The sequence below is a fragment of the Adiantum capillus-veneris genome, chromosome 9, assembly GCF_014529385.1.
Source record: "Adiantum capillus-veneris isolate H3 chromosome 9, ASM1452938v2, whole genome shotgun sequence".
Classification (NCBI taxonomy): Eukaryota; Viridiplantae; Streptophyta; class Polypodiopsida; order Polypodiales; family Pteridaceae; genus Adiantum; species Adiantum capillus-veneris.
This window is the reverse complement of record NC_140939.1, coordinates 69,722,904-69,744,681: the sequence shown is the minus strand read 5'-3', so window position 1 is coordinate 69,744,681 and position 21,778 is coordinate 69,722,904. Positions and strand designations below refer to the sequence as shown.

The 21,778-nt window shown below is 41.1% G+C and overlaps 1 protein-coding gene across 1 annotated transcript; it reads right to left on the bottom strand.

The window, feature by feature from the left end:
• Positions 1-401: 401 nt before the first annotated feature.
• On the bottom strand, positions 402-6,710 carry LOC147450641 (glucose-1-phosphate adenylyltransferase small subunit, chloroplastic/amyloplastic-like). Its single transcript, XM_086519785.1, has 9 exons — positions 6,273-6,710; positions 3,307-3,603; positions 2,944-3,213; positions 1,836-2,015; positions 1,635-1,738; positions 1,371-1,482; positions 1,187-1,285; positions 993-1,112; positions 402-902 (listed from the first exon to the last, which is right to left on the bottom strand). The coding sequence occupies exons 1-9, from the start codon at positions 6,564-6,566 to the stop codon at positions 786-788; spliced, it is 1,593 nt and encodes a 530-aa protein (XP_086375911.1). The 5' UTR covers positions 6,567-6,710; the 3' UTR covers positions 402-785.
• Between the last annotated feature and the right edge of the window lie 15,068 nt (positions 6,711-21,778).

Below are 21,778 nucleotides of genomic sequence, written 5' to 3'. Positions count from 1 at the left end.
TCTGTCGGCCTCTTGTTGAGAAGACGATGCTCACGTACTTTTTTTCCATGATTGCATCCATGATCACCACGTCGATCACTTCAACATTAAAGCCGGAATCACACAAAGTATTTACACTAATGGCTTCTCCACAAAATGGGAACCTCACAAATGTGCAACACATAACAAAATGAGATACATATTGACAGGCCCGCATTGAGTATATATTACCAGTTCTCACAAGTAGTAACAAAGCCCCCTTGTCTTCACCACATGACAAGGACCGAGTTGGAAACGCCTGAACAAAAAATTGCATCTTCAGCTTGTAGCCAAACATAAACATAAGACTACTACTTCACCAGTAGAGAACATATGCAAGAAGAAAAAATGAACACTGTCGGATTATTATATTCACATTGCAATGACAAAATTGAATCATTATTTTGCAAATAGCTATGTGAGATGTCAAAGCTCTATTACAAGGGCGGCCCTCTCAAGCACTTACAGCAGCTTGAACTTGCGGGACAAGCCAAACACAGCAAGTGCAGAACAGCCATCATGTTTCCCGAGGCGAGTTAAGGATCCTATTTCACCACAACCAAGACCATCATCCATAGCACAAGATGGAGCGTGCTAGTAATTATAGATTACCATCTGGAATGTAGCCACAGAAGCTATTATACCAGATATTCTGTGCGCACATGTGACGTCCGAAGCACAGTTGCTAGTATGACTTTTTATCATTCCAGTAGAGAGTACACCATCTTGCAAAATCTCTTTGGTACATCAGGAACAATGGTTCAGGTCTATATTACTGTTCCCGAAGGAATAACAGCATCCTTGATAACAGTCACAATGCCTGACTTGATAAAGTAACCCTCAGTTTCCCTTGCAGCCTCTTGCACACCATCTCTGTTGATGATCTGAAAAACAAGGTGTTTACGACTGTTTAGGACTATACAACCAAAAGCACCTTCATCAATACATGCCAAAATATATGTGCAAGGCAATACCTTCACATTGTCGCCAATGTGCGCATTCTTGTCAATGATGGCCCTTTTTATATGGGAATTACACCCTATGCCAACAGGAATACCTCCCTTTGCTATCACCATAGCCCGCTGCTCATCCGTCTTTGCAGTTCAAATCAAAGATTAAGTATTCCATGCAAAGAGACTACATCACACATGCTTGTCGAAATACTTACTTCGTAGTAGTCAGCACCCATCAATAGGGCATCCTCGATAATTGCACCCTCAGCTATCCAAGAGCGGAGTCCCACGACCGAGTGGTGTATTTTGCAATTCTGCACATGCCATCTTGTCAAGCCCATGCCAAGGACAGCCAACACAGAATAAATTTATACATTCTGACACCATAAAACGATCTACCTTGAGGATGCAACCTTCCCCTATAACACTGTCTGTAACGTCCGCATCCACCACCTTCGAGGGAGGAAGAAATCTTGCTTGTGTGTATATTGGAGCCGTTCGATCATAAAAGCTGGGCAAAAAAATCCACTCTACCTTTAGCTAGGCTAAGACAATGAACTGGAACTGCACTTCTTGCATAGTCACTGACAAATACATAGTTGTAAACGGCCGATATCGACAACAAGGAACAACAACTATATTATACCCATAGCTCACCCATACCTGAAGTCCGGAAAGGGCTTCTTTGTAATACCAAGATTGGCATTGTAAAATGCCTCAATGGTTCCAATATCTTCCCAGTAACCATCAAACAGGTAAGCTTGCACCTGCAAATCATCACCCGTAAAAGATGTCCACTACATACAGCTTGCAGCAAAAATTGCACAGATTGCTACAAAAACCAATCAAGGCAATCCTTCTGACCTTCATGCCAAGCGTCGTAGCACCAGGTATCACTTCACTGCCGAAATCATTGGCTTGTGGAAAATCATCCCGCAACAATCTAATCATTGCATCCTTGCTAACAACATAAATACCCATACTTGCAATATATGGTAGCTCTTGGGCTCTCTCTTCATCCAAGCCCAGTACGGTGGTATCTACCTGGAAAGTTTTGAGAACTTTCAAACACCAATTCAACATGTATGCACAGTTGCAATTTGCAGGGAAAAAAAGAAGCAAACTAATATTATACAATTGCAGAAAATAGACGGTCGAACGAGACAAGCATGTCTCTAATGGCTGGGTACTACCATCAAGGGAAGGCACGCCAAGTGAACCTTTGCTAATTAGTCACCTGCCTCAAAGAGTGTATGTGTTTAGTTAGTAACGGTGACACATGTGAGTGAACATATCTTACTACTAACACCACATCATTTCAAGCATCATAAAGAAAGAAACCTTAATCGAAATGGAACCATTCTTTCTGTAGTACTGTCATTACATCCTCCTTTGTCCAGTGACTTGAAAATTTGGACAAAAAAAGTTGGTAATCAATGCTATTCTCACATGTTATCATATGCGGTTTAAGAAACAAGTAGAGAACTTAAGGCTTTCATAACTAAAGGATGTTAGAACATTGAAAGCCGCAACAGTTGCCTCTGTGGTTTTGTACTTTGGCAGGTTCTCATTTCCTCAATACAGATTGACAAGCTTCCGACCACAATATGCGCAAATTCTCGGTGCAATACCATTCATGCAGCCCCCTTATATATTAACCTAGATATCTGTGTCATGAGTCCCTTCTTTTTAAGGCCCTCTGGCTTTGTTCTGTATGTTCCATCCATCTTCTCCCAACACTCCTTTGTTTGATTATATAGTCAAACTAGTAAAATCAAAAGAACAAATTAAACAACATTAAAGTCAAAAAGCTACTTACTATATGGACATACGAATAACTGGGAATAATTCTGTGCACTCACGTCAAACACTAGGAAAGATCAATCAACAGTATGCACATACCAATGAAAGAGAACAATTCTGTGCATTCAAGTCAAAAGCTACTAAAGATCTTTTTACAAACTCTTCCCACCTTCATGGCCTTCAAAAACTCTCCTTTGGGTTTCTCCGCAAACTCAGTAATGCGACCCTCTTCATCTATTTTCATCAATCCAAAGGCAGTGGCCCTCTGTTCATCCATGGGCAATGCTGCGACTGTAATATCTGCCGTTGTCTCTCGGTGCACCTGAATAAATTTCTGATAGTCCATCCTGTACAAATGATCTCCTGCAAGGATCAAGAACTCCATGATTTGCTGCTCTTCAAACAGCCACAAATACTGCCTTACAGCATCAGCAGTACCCTGCAAAAATGTTACGACTGTTGAGTATATGTGAGGACATCTATAAACATAACGGCTTGGAGACAGCTAGAGGACCTAGGTGCATAATGATACCTGAAACCAATTGGGATTCTCAGGGCTTTGTTGAGCAGCAAGGACCTCCACAAACCCTTCATGCTTGTACCCACCCATATTACTTGAATATGCACGGGACAAGTGTCGATTGAGTGATGCAGAGTTGAACTGGGTTAAAACATAAATTTTGCGGATGTTACTGTTGATGCAATTGCTAACAGGGATATCAATAAGACGGTAGTTGGCCCCGAGTGGGACAGCAGGCTTTGCTCGCTTCTTGGTAAGAGGATACAATCTTGTCCCAGCTCCACCACCCAATATTATACTTAAAACACTCTGCAGAAAAGTGGCAAAGGAAGATGTGAAATGAAATGTTAATTACGTCTGCAACAGACCTATGACCAGAAGATTAAATCATTGTGATATGATACAAATGTCCACTGTAGAAAATACAAAAGACTAAGGTAACAAAAACTAAAATGTGAACAAATAAGTGAACCAAGAGAGCCAGGTGGTGGCCTATCTGCCAAAGCCTGATCTCCTCACAAGTCGCTAGGCTGCCCCTGTAGGTACACTCACAAAAACCCTCTTTGGCCATATGATCGTAGCGTCAATCTTCTCCTTGGTAAAGAACCTCATAGTAGAAGCTAATTCACGCCCCTCTGTAATGGTCAGTTATGCTGCAATCGCAAAATTGATGGTAATGTACGATGGGTCGTCCGAGGGCGTCAAGATCCACTACTCTGAAGCTCTATCTATAAGAGTCCCATGAGTTAAACCTGATGTTTGGGGTCCTTCTGAGAGCTGCTCCTCTAGAAGAAATATGTCACCTGCCTCCGGATGGGTCCTCTGCTAGCTTTAAATCACCGACATATGTGATGCTCCTCTGTCTCTAGCTTTAAATCACACAACTAGCATATTCGCAGCTCTTCGGTACCGAAGTGCATCTACCTGTGGCTGATGGGAGGAGGTCTTGAAGCTCTTCTATGGCACATCAAAACCCGTGCGAAGTGGACATCCATGTATCACATCCTTCCTCAACAATGTGGAAAAAATGCTTTTTTTTTAAAGCCAGAACTTCCAAGGAAGAGTCATCCACGTCCTCTCTGCATGAGATCTTGTCTCATGATCCCATTGATCTCTCAATGTGAGAATGCAAGTGATGGTACATCCAAGGAATACTAAAAGAGTGGCAATCTGTCCAAAGTAAAGTGATGCAACTGAAATCAAGCTCACATCTGTGCGTACCGACATCTAGAATCTCCCCCCATTGCAAGAAATCGAGACGCTTGGAGGCCACTCTAGCATGACCATTGACCATAACCTGTAAACTCCCACAAGTAAGATATAGATCTAGTAAGTGCCACAACCACAATCGGTCCCCATCCCACTCGGATGACCTCATGTGGCACTGCAGCCTTACACCAGATCATCCAAGGGATCATAGTGTCTGGTGGTCTCTCCGTATCTCTCCATCCATCCATTCATCATACATCCAACTAGACCGACTCCGATGGTCTAGTCTAAGTCCCCAAATCTGTACCCCATACAATAAAAGGGATCTCACCAACGTATGGAGCGGCCAAAGCTTAGTGCAAGGCTCCTAACTCTGTACCAATGAGCACATCCGCTCCAGCCGTGCAGGTGCTACAGCCCACATTCACTCATCCCACCATTACTCTTAAGTCTCTGGGACCCAGAAAACCTCAAGGTTACCACCAATGACCAAGTAAACTCAAATTCTTCTCATCCCAATTTCATATACATGAAAATGAAGAATTACATAAATACAACCACTTCTTTAATGGCATCTAGAGTTATTTTACAATCTTGGCTCGACTGTCACACCACATGACTTTTAACCAAACTACAGCCATCGCCAAACTCAGACAAAATATAGACTTCCAAAGATCATACAGGTAAACTATTGGCAAAATAAAAAGCATCTCACTTGCCAGACAACACACAAAGATCTAAACCAAAATTTCTCGAGAAATCTCTAAAACCAAAACAGAAGGAAATTAACGAACAAGCTAAACCAGCACATGAAAAAATGATAAGAGGCACATGTACATGTGTCATACAAAAACATACTTCATGAGTGGGCATTCAAGTCCGAAAAAAACCTTAAATTTATCAAATTTATCATCAAATAACCAAGGCTATTATTGTGAAGAGTCTGAAGAGCTGTCTAATTGAGGACCACGAAATTTTACATCTGTGAATAAGCGGCCATTCCCCTGTTGCTTCAACAATTTTGCATTCTAGTCTTTATGATGTTGTAAAGGTGGTGTTTACCTGTAAGCGACATCACATCCTTAAATGAAGAGGCATTCCTCAGAATTCCCATCAAAGCCTGAAAACATGATCTCCCAAACCGTCTTCTTGCTTCCCTTTGTAAGCTTGTGGTCACATATGATGCAGCAGCTAGCGTCGATGCATTTACACTAGCGATAACTGAACAAAGACTTTACATGAAGACCACCCCGTCATTGATGAGTTTATTGTGACAAGATACCGAAAAAGGCCAAAAAAATTGTATGACATCCCATGCTGAGTGCTCAGAAGGTGATAAGAAAGCCACTCGCAACTCTCCACATTAGCTATTGCCGGAATAGGCAACTACACTCTGTGCATCCATAGACATGAGTTCAATCGACTGTGAGCTCTTCCGGTCAATCGGAACGAAAGTGAGTAACTAAACACGACTCGGAAAGTACACAACCAAGCTCTTCAGCCCAAGAAAACTTCTCTGCCACTTGAGCTGCAGCGACAACACAGTGAGCCACAGGGACTCCACCGTTGCCAACACTGTGATACTATAAGCCACAATTTCTTGGATCACCCATCCTGGACCCTTACATGCACACCAAATTGTGCATGACTACACAAGAAGTGAGACAATAGCTTACATGCAATAAAATAGATCTCAACGCAGCTAATATGAGTTAATTCCAGCTCATGCATGAAGTAGTAGACAAAAACAAGGGATGGTTTGGAAGTACCGATCCTGCATCTGGGTCAAGGCAGACTTCATCGTACGTAGAGTCGGAGACAGCACGAGGGGAGACAAGGCCGAGTTGCCGGGTGCAAGCATGCGCATTTCTCAAGCTACCCGCATGCTGATGAAGGAAGGTCTGCCTGATGCTTCGACAGGAAGCCAAGCTAGAGGAACCACCGCGGAGGAATGCGGGTCGAGGGGAACAGGAGGTGGCGAGGCCGTCGGGGTTCACATGACCGAGGTCATTGCCCCCGATCTGCAGAGCGTGAGGGAGCTGGGCGGTGGCGCCCGCTGCCATGGAGAGAGTGCAATGGGGTCAGAATGGGAGTGCAGGGAAATGGGTAGCAATGGAAGCTCTAACAGCGTCAAGCAGTGCTAGGCCTAGTAACTGTTGGTGGGTTGTTAGGAACGCATGTGAGGGAGAGAGGTATGAGGACGACTTCTCTTCTTCTTCTTCTATATGAAGTTCTGTCACTTGATTTTTGCAACACCGCCGATTCCCAACCACGTGTTGCAAAAGAACAATTGAAATTTGGGGGGTCACGGAGACACGAGAAATGGAATATGCCCCACCTCCCCCTTTTCTGATTAAACATAAACCTTCCATTGAACCTTTGTGCATTGATAGGAATTGTTCCAATGATACAACACTGTGGCACACACCTTTGTCTAGCTCAAAACCTAAAGAGTGGTAGATATTTTTCTTGGTTGCACACATACACACAGCACATCTTTTCATTCTATTTTAGAATAATGGAAAAACAATAGAAAAACCCATTACTTCTATTGAGCTTCCAACACATGGATGAAAGTCATTTTAGTTTTTGGCCGGCTCAAAAAGGCTATGGAGAACCTGTGCCTTCATAGGAGTTTGGTCCCGTGATGTCAAGTATTGACTCACTGAGATTTTCCTTAATATTTTGATTCGTGAAAGAGTCCTTTCATTTAAAGACCTCACTAGGGTCACATAAAGATCCATTTCATTAAATTGTTTTATTATTTTCTATGCTCACAAGACCAACCTTTTCTTATGAAAGCATTAAAATAATCTTTTGTTTTGATTTTTCAATTGAACCCTTTATTTTGTTGTTTGAAAAAATTACCAAAACACCCCTTAAAATTGTGAATACCCCTCAAATTTCAAAAATTCTCAATATACCCATTTTGGGATGGATTTGACTTAATTTTTGGCTTGCATAAGGCCAATGTTGGGTGGGTGGATTTTTGGTGCAAATTGTGGACCGTGGATGCAAATCGATCGGAGGACATGTGTACAATCTGCTTGTTTTTTAATATTTCTTTTAAGCTTTTGTGAAAGGTGTTGACATTTGTGTACCTCTTCTTTAAAGAAGACCATTGAAAATTGTGTCACACACAATCTTTTTCGTCCTCTTTCACCTTTTTTTTTGTTATTTTAGTTTATAAAAAAATCATTTTATTTAAGAGCATGGACTCCATTTCATTCAAAAAAAAGACAATCGATTGAATTGTTTTTTATACTTTAATTTGATAAAAATCCTTTAATTTAAGAACCTCACTTTTGTCCATTTCATTAATTTGTTTTACTATACCAATATGACCCTTCAACTTGTTAGTATCAATGGGTCCTTTTTTTTAAGAACCTAGTGATTTTCTTTGCAACTTTTTTATTTAAAACATATTTTTTTAGTTATAATTTTTTTCATTTGAAGACAATTTACAACTAAAAATTATAAATTGTCTTTAAATAAAAGCATTTTTTCACAATTAAGAATGAAAAAATTACAAACTGTAAAAAGATTGTAAATCTTTTTACAAAAAATTATAAATTGTTCTTAAATGAAAGAATTTCTGCACAATTGAGATTTTTTTTAGCTTTTAGTTTTAATAGAAAAATGTCACCTTGTTACTTTAGCATAACATGTATCAGTATTAAGGATTAGGTTTAGACATTCCCGATGTCAATAAATAAATTTCAAAAGAGAAATTCATATACACATGTCACATGTAACACTTGAATAAGAGAATTTTGCAAGAAAAAAATGTCATTAACTAGAATTGCAACTGGTGATACTCGTTCTCCGTTTAAAAAATTGCATTTCTTCAAAGATTCCAAGGTATAAAAAAAATTAGGCAATGCAAACTTTCTGACGGCATGTCCCTCACTCCACCGACACCTTCGTCAGCAGCCAGATTCAGTCTCGACTTCTGATGAGATGCAGACGTTGTTACCATATACATGTGGTAGTGATGTGTGTGAACACACTAGGACCGTCGGGGCATTTTTTCCCTCTTTAGGAGCTTTTTTCCCCCGAGCATTTGTATATACGCCCATCACTCTAGGGCTATCTATCTTTCCATTGCACACTAAGGTATACACTCTCGATTGTGTGCCTTGAGCTTCCTTCGTCTTCTCCAAGCTATGTGTGTTTCTCTACAACCCTAATTCCAACAATTGGTATCAGAGCAAATTGCATCCTCCCGGGCTTAGTCGCCAGCTGCTCAGTACACACCTGCTCACTTTCTCCGATTTCAGTGAGCTTTGGCAAGCGTTCGCAGGTCGACAAATATTTTGGGACAACTCATAGAGCCAGGTCTGCTCAGAATTTTGATTTCGGCTCATTTTGGCCTCCGTTTCCACTACAGGCAGTACTGCACAGGCTATTTCGTCATTTTGTGCAGAATTTTTGTCAGTGTCGTTTTCTGCATAACAGGTGCCTTATAGTCTTCTACGGTTTGTGCTATATAGCAGAGGTTGTTCCCGCTCCGTTTCTCCTATTTTCGGGCAGTTTTCACATCAGGTGCATCATTTACCATGGCTGACAACAACAACACAGATGTGTTCAAGATGTTTGCTGCTGCTGAAGACAGGTTGGATGGGGACAACTACCCTATGTGGGCTTATATGATGCAACATATTCTTGTATCAAAAGGCGTCTGGAACATTGTGCAGGGCATTGATGTACGTCCTGGTTCTGAGAATGTAGACAATGTTGAGAATGTTGCAGGTCTTGCTGTTGTTAGAGTCGTTTTGCCTACGGCAGAACAAGCTCGTTGGGATGTTAAGGATGCGCAGGCTCATGTATTGATTGCGTTGTTTGTGAAGCGCACCATTGTTCCTCACATCCGTTCAGCGAAATCTACAAAACAGGCTTGGGATATTCTAGCGGGTCTTTATGCAAGCCGCAATGAGGCTAAAATTGCTTTGCTGCATAAAGAGCTGGAGTCGAAGATTATGCATGAGGAAGATGATATGGACACTTTCCTTGCTAGTGTCAAGGATATCAATGAGCAACTTATTTTTGCAGGTGAAGTCATTTTAGACAGTTCCCTGGTGCAGACTGTTCTTGATGCCTTACAAGATTCCTACCAGACTTTTGCTAGTACTTGGAGACTGATGACCCAAGGAAATCCTGAAGTTGTCAAGTTTGATGCATTATGCACATTGCTATTGCAAGAGTCACTTTCTAGAAAAAACAGGACTAGGCAGCGTGCAGTTGAACAGGCTTTTATTGCTTCTCAAAGAAAGGGTGGTAACAGTAATGCAGCCACTTCTTATGGTTCTACTGCGAGTGGCAAAAATTCTGTTCCTAATGCTTCTGCTGGCAGCAATTCGTCTGGAAATTTTGGTAATAAGGGCAAAAAGAAGATGCGTTGCCATTATTGTAAAGCAAATGATCACTTGATCAAGTCGTGTCCTAAGTTGAAGGCCAAAGAGGCTAAGAAGAAAGAGGGTGGTTCCACTACAAATGCTGGTTCCACTCCAAATGCAGCCATTGTTGAGTCTTCTGTGAAAGAAGACTGTAATGCTGATGTTGATGCAAAATGGGCTTTTAGCGCAGAGTGCACTTACAATCGTGCTGTCCATGATGCATGCTTGTCAGTTGCTGCAGATTCACATGTGTGGTATTTCGACAGTGGTGCTACAAAGCACATTACCTCACATCGTGAATTGTTTACCTCTCTCAAGTCTGTCCCTCATGGGAATTTAGTCACTTGTGCCAACAATGCCTCTTATCCAGTTCAGGGAATTGGAAAGATTGTGCTTACTGCTGCAAATGGCAGTTCCTTCACACTTGTTGATGCACTTTATGTACCTGGGATCAAGAAGAATTTCTTTTCTGTATTAGCACTTGCTAGACTTGGACTTATAGTCAAATTTGTGGATGACAGATGTACAGTTCATGATCTCAGTTTTGGTGATGAAATTGTTGCATCTGGGCTTTTGTGCCGTGGGCTGTATAAGCTCACTTTGTATAACAAGTGTGGACAAAATTTTGCAAATCCTGTTGTTGCAGATACAAAACTTTGGCATGCACGTTTTGGTCATCTGAATTTTGCTAGTTTGCTGCGTTTGCAGAAAATCTGATATGATTGCTTCTTTGTCGCCTCTTGAAGCACCTGTCAAACATGTTTGTGAAGGCTGTATTTTGGGTAAGATGCAGCGTTCTAAGTTTCCAAAGGATGGTTCAGTTAGGGCCACATGCAGGTTGTAGCTTGTGCATAGTGATGTTTGTGGGCCCATGCCAACTCCGTCCTTGGGCAATTACCTATACTTCGTGACTTTCATTGATGATTACTCCAGGCATGCATGGGTATTTCCGCTTAAAGCGAAGTCCGAAGTTTTTATGTGCTTCAAACAATTTCTGGCTATGGTTGAAAATATCTCAAAATGTACTATGGACACCCTCCGTTCCGATCGAGGGGGGGAGTATATGTCTCATGAATTTAATGCATTTTTGGCTAGTCGTGGGATAAAACACCAATGTACAGTGCCTTATACACCTCAGCAAAATGGTGTTGTTGAGAGGAAAAACAGGTCACTACCGGAGATGGCACGATGTATGGTCAAAAGTCAAGCTTTGCCGCATTCTTTTTGGCTTGAGGCCATCATGTGTGCCACTTATGTACTTAACAGGTGTCCTACGAAAGCTTTTCAATCTATTACTCCATATGAAGCATGGCATGATAGAAAGCCTTCTATTGAGCACATGCGTGTTTTTGGCTGTTTGGCATATGCTTTGGTGCCACAAGTGCAACGCAGAAAATTGGATGATAAAGCTATCAGATGTATTTTTGTTGGTTATAGTGCTAAAAGCAAAGGTTACAGATTGTATCATCCGCAAACAAAACGTATTCTGGTTTCACAGGATGTAATGTTTGTGGAAGATTCTGTTCAGCCCTTGCTGTCACGTACTAGAGACAGTAATGTAAGCTCACAGGACATTTATGACACTTTGTTGCCTCTTTTCAGTGGTGGAAATACGAATGTAAGTTCCAATGAGTCAAATGTACAGCCTGTGGGGGTTTCTGAAAATGTTCTAGATCAGCCTATTACTGATGCAGATGTACATGATGTACTTGATGAGGAAAGGGCTGAAAATGAGCAGGCTAGAGGTATGCCAAAATGGCTGGTGCACACTTTGCGTGACAGTAAATTGGATGCACCTTTGTCTAGTCGTACTCGTTTAGGCTCTCGCCATGCATCTTATGCATCAGTTTGTTATGCTTTGGCTGTGTCTAGCTTACATGATGTTGAGGAGCCTCTGTCTTTTGATGAAGCACAGAATTCAGAAAATTGGATGGCTGCAATGCAATCAGAATATGATGCACTTATAGAAAATGACACATGGACTTTATGTGATTTGCCTCCTGTCAAAAAGGCCATTGGTACGAAGTGGGTTTACAAGTTGAAACGCAAACCGGATGGTGAGATGGATCGCCATAAGGCTCGACTTGTTGCAAAGGGTTATGTACAGCAAAAAGGCATAGATTATGAAGAGACTTTTTCTCCCACTTGTCGTATGACTACTGTGCGTTTTCTATGTGCATTGGTAGCTCATTTTGGTTGGGATGTACATCAATCAGACATTGTTACTATTTTCTTGAATGGTGACATATTTGAGGAAGTTTATGTAACGCAGCCTCGCGGTTTTGTCATAAAAGGACAAGAGGACAAAGTGTGCAGATGTAAGAAGGCTTTGTATGGGTTAAAGCAATCTCCTCATGCTTGGTATGAGAAAGCCAACTCATTTGGTCAAACAAGGTTTTCGTAACAGTCCAACAGAAAGCATATTGTATGTAAAGCGTGAGGGTGATGTACTTCTCATTGTGGTTCTTTATGTTGATGATTTGCTGATCACTGGACCAAATGAGAGACATATTGCTGAATTTAAGGCTGATTTTAATGCTACTTTCAAGATGAAAGATTTGGGGTTGTTGCATCATTACTTGGGTATACAGTTTAAGCAGTATGATGGTTGTATTGCCTTGTGTCAGAAAAGTTTACATAGAGACATTGCTATGTAAGTTTGGACTTGGCTCTCCCTAGCAATCTCACCCTCTGCGCTTGCTCCAAGCACGGTCCCTTTCTCATGGTTTCTCTCACCCATGTCAGCTCCTTGCGCAAGGCCACAGTACGCCTTCAAGGTGATTGCATATGAAGACAACCCTACCTTTTGATGACGCCATGCATGAGAGAGAGAGAGAGAGAGAGATATCAGAGAGAGATGTCAAATTTGCATGTCTTCCATGCAACTCACAACCATTTTCAGCTGGAGACTTGGAGTTCACATACGTTTTTGTGATTTGATGCATGAGGAGAATCTGTGTTGATTCTCCTCTTCTTCTTCTTTTTTGAAAATCGTAGGGACATACTAGTGCCATCTTCATGAATATTATTATTGTTAACTTAAATTTTTACATAAAATTACTTAGGCCCGTCATTCCTTTGAAAATGTTTCTAGTAGGGGCCCCTAGCTGTTTGTAATCCTTGAAATAGATAGAATATTTGAAGATGCTACGCATGAATGCACTCGGTTTACTACAGCTTTTGCAGAATATTTGAGGGACGGTGTAGGTGCGTGCAATAGTGCCGAAGATGTTGCGGGGGGGTTGATGGTGGTGGAAAGGGCAGCTCGTGTCAACAAGTGCTGCGGTGATGCAGGTGGGTTTGGGGGCGGCGTTGGTTTTGTGGAGCCGTAGAGCGAGGGTCAGCTATTTTTTTTAATATTAAAAGAAGCTCTGCGGACAGCAACGTACGAGATGCTAAGTGGTTTAAGCCACGATGCTACCTACCTGGTCCTACAGGTTCGAGTTTGATCCTTGAACAAATCACATTTTATAGTGAGGCAGAAACTTTAATTCCATATTGGTAAGGCTCATTGACTAAGGTTGGTAAATGAGGAGCTAGGGAATCTTGCAAACGAAATGAATAAAATGAAAGATGAGCAATGCAATGATCAATGGTAATTTGATGTCATTTAAATGTTAATATTAATTCTAAAATCCCAACCTATATTGAAAGAATCACATTGGTTTCTTTACATAGTTCACTACAACATTTATTTCAACAAACAACAAACCAAACTTCTAAGTTTGGCCAAATTTTATCAACAAGTGACTTCTCCATGTTTACCACTGAAACAACTTGATCAAAAGTATATTTCAAGGGGATTTTTTAAAGACAAAAAATGATATTAAAAAAAATTTATGCAAGTTTCTATTTTAAAATTTTAAAAATAACCATAAAGAGATGCTTCTATACCCTTTCCTAAAGTGCTTGAAAAATTGTTGAGCATTAGGCATCCATGTTGTTGTCCGTCCCCGTCCCCCCCCCCCCCCCAATTTGTCGATTACTTCATTGAGTGTGTGTGTATACGTGCATGCACATGACAGACACTAATGAAAACTCAAACATTGAGTATGTTGAGAGGGAGGCTTGTATGTTTACGATAAAGTTGGGCCATCCATGCGTTAGCTCTAGATGTAGCTCAAGTATGTCATGGGGTGGAGGGAGAGAGAGAGAGAGAGAGAGAGAGAGAGAGTGAGTTTATATTTGGCATCCCTTCATTCAAAAACCATATACTAACACTTGACACAAGACAAATGACATAAACAAGTGACACAAGACAAAAGACAGTTTTTTTAATTATTGAACTTACAACCGTTTCTAGTAGGAGACTCAACGAGCTCTAGAAACCATAAAAGAATAAGCTTATACCTACCACCATACAACAAAAAAGCAACAAGTTAGAACTTGGGCTATCTTGATGGAAAGACATGTATCCAAACAACCTATTTTGCTTGTTATCGTGTCTCATAGCCCTAGACCCCATCACTCTCCTTGTATATATTTGGGGGGGGATATTGGCACTCCCATAGTGCTGATTTGTGGCTGTCTACACATCGAAGGACGACTCACAGTTCTTGGAGGCGTGTCACATACGACACGGGCACATCTACACACAGATTGTAGGCGACATCCACTAGTTCATCAGGTAGCTTGTGTTTGCTGCTTGATATTCCAGATGTCATCCTGACATTGCAGGTACTTCCACATGGGATGTATTGTCAGAGATGATGTATGTCTGTTGAGGGTTTGCTGGCTGTGAGTCACGCAGCAAACAACCGCCGCAGCGGTTACAGCATATAGTGGGAAATTTGTGGATGTATGACTTTGTGGGAAGTCTATGTACTGTCAGATTTACTGCAGCCTTTGTTGAGGGTCGAGTGAGGTTTTATTGAGCTGGGGGATTCTCGAATGTTGAGATCCTTTCGGTGATACAGGTCTTGGAGCGATCCCTCGAGCACCCTTAGATAGGTAGCTAGGATGTATTGACTGTGAGTTAGATAGTTGGGATTGCATCTTTGCTTTACTGCCGTTGAGGCATTGTCGCAGTCTATGCTTACACGATAGTGACAGGACAGTGAGAGACAGTACAGCTGGAGGACAGGTTTACCCACAGCTTACAGTGTTAGAGAGACAGTGGTTTTTTGAGCTGTTTTTGGTCTGTTTTTTAGTACACCAGAGCCATTTTACAAAGGAGACTCTGCCAAAATTTATGCAGAATCTGAAGCTTTCTTGGTTCATTTGACAGGTTGATATTGGTTCAGAGGTCAGTTTACAGGGGAAACTCTAGTGAATTTTTCCCAGGAAAGTAAACTACTGTGAAGCGTAGCTATGGCTGGATAACAGGACACTGCTCTTTACAATATCAAGAATCTGGATGGAACCAATTTCCCATTGTGGAAGAAGCAGATTTGGCACGTGTTGGTACAAAAGAAGCAGATAAAACCTATAAAGCTCAAGGGGATAAACCAGAAGATATGGACGAAGATGAATGGAGCGAAATGGATGAATTGACAAACACTGTTGCAGAGGATGGCAGTCTAGTGTCAGGAGACATCTACTTCTTGAAGAATACAATGGACTCAGCTCTTCTTACAGCATCTGATGGAAATGCACTAAGTGACTGGATTATAAACTCAGGGGCATCACTTCATGTGTCTCCAAACAAGGAGTGGTTTACCTCTTATGTGACCACTAAAGATCATGTTCGGCTAGGCAATGGGCAGACATGTGAGATCTTAGGTGTTGGAGATGTTCAATTGAAGTTTCAGAATAGCTCTTCTTTCACGCTGAAAAATGTGAGACATGTTCCCGCAATTACAAAGAGCTTGATCAGCACAGGTTTACTTGATGATGCTGGCTACGTCACCACTTTTGGACATAACATGTGGAAGATATCCAAGGGTTCCATGACAGTAGCACATGGAGTAAAGTCTGGAGGACTTTACATGATTTATGTATCAAATGTCTCTAAAAATGTAATCAATGTAACCGAGCAGCCGAACGTTTCTTTGTGGCATAGCCGGTTAGGACATATGTCAAGGGAATGGAAATCTTGTCTCGTTCTGGTTATTTGCCTGGATTTTCATTTAATGATTTTGAATTCTGTGAACATTGTCTGTATGGTAAGCAAACACAGCAGCCACATAAGCATAGAAACAGTAGAAGAGATACACAGTTGGCACTTGTTCATAGTGATTTGTGTGGACCTATGCCTAACCTATCTCTAGGGGGAGCTTCTTACTTTATGACATTTATAGATGATTACTCGAGGAAAGAATGGGTTTACTTTCTGAAGCACAAGGATGAAGCGTTTAGTGTTTTCAAAACGTTTGTGACACTTGTGGAGAATCAGAGTGGCAAGAAGCTTAAATGCTTACGCACTGACAATGGTGGAGAGTATGTTTCAAAGGCCTTTCAGGACTTTTGTGAGTCAAAAGGTATAAAACGTGAACTTACTGCTCCTTACAATCCTCCTCAAAATGGTGTTGTTGAGAGGATGAATAGGACCATACAAGAGAAGGTCAAAAGTATGTTGTCTAATGCACAGCTGCCAAATGGGTTTTGGGCTGAAGCTGTATCAACAGTTGTTCATCTTATAAATAGATCTCCTAGCAAGGTTTTGCAGGAGGATTCAGTGCTAGAGATGGTATGGTCAGGCAAAATGCCCTCATACAAGCATCTCAGAGTCTTTGGCTGTGAGGCATATACTCATGTTCCAAAGGAATTTAGGAACAAACTTGATCCAAAGAGTAGAAAGTGCATCTTTCTAGGCTATGGTAATTCTGGTGAGATGGGGTACAAACTTTGGGATCCCGAATCCAGAAAGGTTATCCGCAGCAATGATGTTCACTTTAATGAAGCCAAATATCATTCTAAACCAGAGAGGGTTGAGGAGATTAGAAGAGTTTTCTTCCAAGAAGATGGACCTGCACGTGCAAGACAAAATGTCAGGGCTCAAGAGGAGCAAGGATAGGATAGAATGGAACCACAGGTTGTGGCTGAGCCTGAGCCACCTATTGTGCGTAGATCTAGACGTATCACGCGACCTCCTGATAGGTTTGTTCCATCTATGAACTATGTCATGTTGACTGATTGCAATGAGCCTTCATGTTACAAGGAAGCAGTGCAAATGAAGGACTCCGGGAATTGGCAATTGGCCATGCAGTCAGAGATGACAGCTCTGCATAAAAACCAGACATGGAAGCTAGTTAAATTACCACAGGGCAAAAAGGCTTTACCTTGTAAATGGGTTTACAAGTATAAGATCACCGCTCATGATAGTCAGCCAAAGTACAAAGCAAGGCTTGTTGCCAAGGGCTTTAAGCAAGAACAAGGCATTGACTTTGATGAAGTCTTCTCTCCGGTGGCAAGATGACTACATTGAGATGCTTTTTTGCATTGGTTGCCATATATAGATTTGGTGTTGCACCAAATGGATGTCAAGACATCGTTCTTGCATGGTGATTTAGATGTGGAATTTTACATGCAGCAGCCAGAAGGGTTTCTTGAGAAAGGCAAGGAAGATTTGGTATGCCAGTTGTTAAAGAGTCTTTATGGCTTAAAACAATCACCGAGGGCATGGTACCATAAATTCCACAAGTTTATGCTTTCTCAAGGCTACAAACGTAGTGAGTTCGATCACTATCTATATACAAAGAAGGCTAAGGATGGCAGTTAGCTGATCCTTATTTTGTATGTGGATGACATGTTGATTGCTGGCAAGCACCTGGAAGAAATTTCAGCTTTGAAGTCAAAGATGGCAAAATCATTTGACATGAAAGACATGGGTGAGGCAAGTCATATACTTGGTATGCGCATTGAGAGAGACAGATCAAAGAAGTTGATTTGGTTATCTCAAACAGAGTATATTGACAAGGTTTTGCAATGTTTCAATATGGAGAAGGGAAAGGCATCGAGTGTTCCATTGCCACCATATGTGAAACTTAGCAAACAAGATTGTCCCGTGTCTCAGGAAGAACAAGCTGAAATGGATAAGATTCCATATGCGTCTGCAGTGGGTAGTTTGATGTATGCAATGATTGCTACTCGCCCAGACATTGCATTTACAGTGGGAGTAGTAAGTCGATACATATCAAACCCAGGCAAGAAACATTGGGAGGCAGTGAAAGGAATATTGAGATACCTGAAAGCTATAAAGAGTATGCGTATGTAAAGGGTTTTACAGACTCAGATTATGCAGGTGACTTAGACAACCGAAGGTCTACGTCAGGGTATGTCTTTACATTGGCTGGTGGAGTAGTATCATGGCGTTCCGGATTACAAGATTGTGTTACTCAGTCTACTACAGAGGCTGAATATGTTGCAGCATCAGAGGCATGCAAAGAATCAATTTGGCTTAATCAACTAGTAACAGATTTGGGAATCAAAGAAGATATGCCTGTGTTATATTGTGATAGTCAAAGTGATATACAATTGGCTCGCAATCCAGTTTATCACTCAAAGACAAAGCATGTGGATGTGAAGTATCATTTCATCAAGGAAATGCTTGAGGATAAGCAACTTCAGCTTGTCAAAGTTCACACCACAGAAAATCCTGCTGATCTACTTATAAAAGGACTTCCCTCAGAGAGCTTTGCGCATTTTCGCAAGCAGTTAGGTGTAGGGTAGTACATCACTTCTCTACATCTCTTGTATATTAGCTTGTATAGTAGCTTCTCTCACACTTAAAGTACCACATTGGACGTTAAGTGGGAGGTTGTTGGGGTATAAAGCCCAATGTGGTCGCCCAGGTAAGTGGGCGGGCCGCCAGGTATGTACACATATTCTTTTGTAAAAACCTAATATGAACTCACTATGCTCTACACATTACAGTAGAGCGAGATCACCATATTGTCGTGCTCTTCTTCTCGCACTCTCTCTCGCATCGCACTTCCGCTCGTACTCATTCAGGATATGTTATCCAAATATGGTATGGCTGCTTGCAAGCCTATTTCTATGCCCTTGGATGTCAATACAAAGCTGAGTGCACATGATGGTGATGTTCTTGAGGATCTCACTATGTATCACATGATTGTGGGCAGTCTCATTTACTTGACTATCACGCGACCAGATTTGAGCTATACAGTGGGACTTCAGAGTCAGTTTATGCAGCTTCCACGAAAACCACACTTGGATGCAGTGCGCCGTACATTACGCTATATGAGGGCTACATTGGACCATACACTATTTTATGCTGCAGATGTTCGAGTGGAGTTGCATGGTTACACCAATGCAGATTGGGCTGGTAGCGCAATTGATCACTTGGAGCAGCAAGAAGCAGCCCATAGTTGCCTTGTCTAGTACAGAGGCCGAGTATAGAGGTGCTGCAATTCTAGCATGTGAGGTAGCTTGGTTACACAAGCTACTTATCGATTTGAGGCTGCAGGTGGACAGAGAGGTTGTCATTTACTGTGACAACCTTAGCAGTATTGAGTTGGCCAAGAACCCAGTATTTCATGCGCGGACCAAGCACATAGGGGTCCATTACTATTTTTTTCGAGATCAAGTTCTGGCGGGCAAGATCGACTTGGTTTACGTCAGCACAGAGGAGCATGTAGCGGATATCTTCACCAAGGCCCTGGGAGCTGAGAAGCTCTGTCGTTTTTGGACTATGCTTGGAGTCCTTCAATTTGCGTCGAGCTCGAGGGGGAGTGTTGAGATGTCGAGCTCTCCAAGAGCTGGCAATCTTGGTAGGCCTTGGTGACCGTTGGCCACATTTACATCATCGACACGGTTGGTGACCGACATGGCATATCCTCGACAGGGACTCTACAACTGGCATATCTATCTAGCTAGCATAGCTACTTAGCGGATTCACATTATGGATTGCATCTCTCCTTTGGTTGTACTACTTATGTAGTTAGTTTTTCATTATGTATATACACACTCATTTTGTGAAGTAGATGAAGAAGAAAGTTCAGCCCTTTATCGTGTGTACCTTCTTCTCTGTGTGTGTCTGTGTGTAGCTTGGGAGAAGGTCTCTCTCTTCTCTCCTCTTTCTTTTCACCAATCTGTGATTCGGAGTTTGACTGGAATGCCTGGAAATGGCCCGGAAGTAGTCGCTTATGGAAACCCCATTCTAAAGACATTTATCATACAATGATGTTGAAGAAGAATTGGTCTAGCCCCCTTAACAAGATATGGAAAAAACAATGGCCGGAGGAAAGGTGGGAACAAGTAATGGAGAACATCTCGAAGCCAAAGGTTCCGCAACACATGAAGGTATTTCTATGGAAGGAAATTTGGGGTGCTCTACTGACGGGGGTGAAGATTCAAGAGAGAGGGATTGGGACAGATCGATGTTTGGGGTGCAGGTTGGCTAGTGAAGATCTGGCCCACCTATTCATGGAATGCCTAGCTATCAGAGGCCTCGCAGGGAAAATATGCAAGTAGGTCCAAAGAACATGGAAAATTGGTTTTTTCAAGACTGATTTATTCCTTGGAGGTAAGAATTTGGGTAGTCCTGCCCTCCTCATCAGCACTCAAATTGTCAGGTACTTCTTCTTACATAATGTATGGCAGACAAGGAACCGTCGTGTGTTTGCAAGAGTTTTTGAGGTGGCAAGCTTCGCAAAAATTATACAAGAAAGAAAAGTGCTAATATGGACGCTCGGGTACAAGCAAAACTTGGAGGATTGGTCTAGGATTACCTGTGCCTTGTTGTCAGCAGATGGAATGCTTAGAGGAAGGGGGAAAATCTTGGCCATTGGAAAAGAGAAGATCTCTGAAGAACATGATAATTGACCTTGGGTATCAAGGACAAGGGGGCGGGTCGTTAGGGGTGGCTCCCCAGTTAGCCGATGTAATTATGGGCTCTTGATGATGTCATGGTTCGGCACGAGCATGACAAGATCTTGTAATTTTTTGGGATGATCAATATAATTCACTCACAATTGTGAGTTTTGCCAAAAAAAAAAAAACTTTCTTTTTACTATTTTTGTAAACCCTTGTGAAAGGGTATTGACATTTGTTTACCTCTCTTTTTAAACAAGTGAAAGGGTCACAATGGCTTTCTAAAACAATAAGAAGCTTATAAAATCATTAGGTAGAGTTTAACTAGAATTATATAAGGTGAAGCAATGTTCTGGAATGTCTCTTTTATTAAGTGAGAGAGTGTTCTCCTCGCAAAGAAGCAAACCAAAAATACTAGCATTTTTTATTATTATTTTTTAGAATCTTTGAAACTAAGTTGATTATTAATCAACTTCCACTTAATGTTGAAGGAAACGAACAAAGATGATGCTAAAATCATTCCATTTCAATACTTTGAATGATTTACAATTATAGATGCAAAAGGACAAAAGGATTGATTGAGCATGCTTTAACATTTAAATATATTGCTCTCCTTTGAAGGGTGTCCATTTGCTGAGAGGTCCTTGTCTTTCAAAGCACAAGTGACTCAATCATTGTCTTTCAAAGCACAAGTGACTCAATCATCATCTACTTTTGGGTTGTCTTTCATTAAGTGAGAGAGTGTCCTCCTCTTTTGGGTTCGGGAATTCTCTTTTATTAAGTGACAGAGTGTCCTCCTCGCAAAGAAGCAAACCAAAAATACTAGCAATTTTTTTAGAATTTTTAAAATTTTTGAACTATGTTTTGATATCATTGCACCAATTTTTTTTCTCTTTACCATGGTTTACTTATGTGTGTGTGTGTATAAATAGATAGATAAATAAATAAACTTATATTTATAATAAAAAGAAATCATTAACATATATTATATATTTATTTATTTATATTCTATGTGTGTATATATATACATGTATAGAACTTACTAGAATTATGCAAGATGAAGCTTCACTTTAACGTTCTAAAAGAATAGAATGCAAGAGAAATCAAGCCACGTGAGGAAGTAAAATGAAAAGTGAAATAAAAAAATTCTATTTAATATTGTAAAA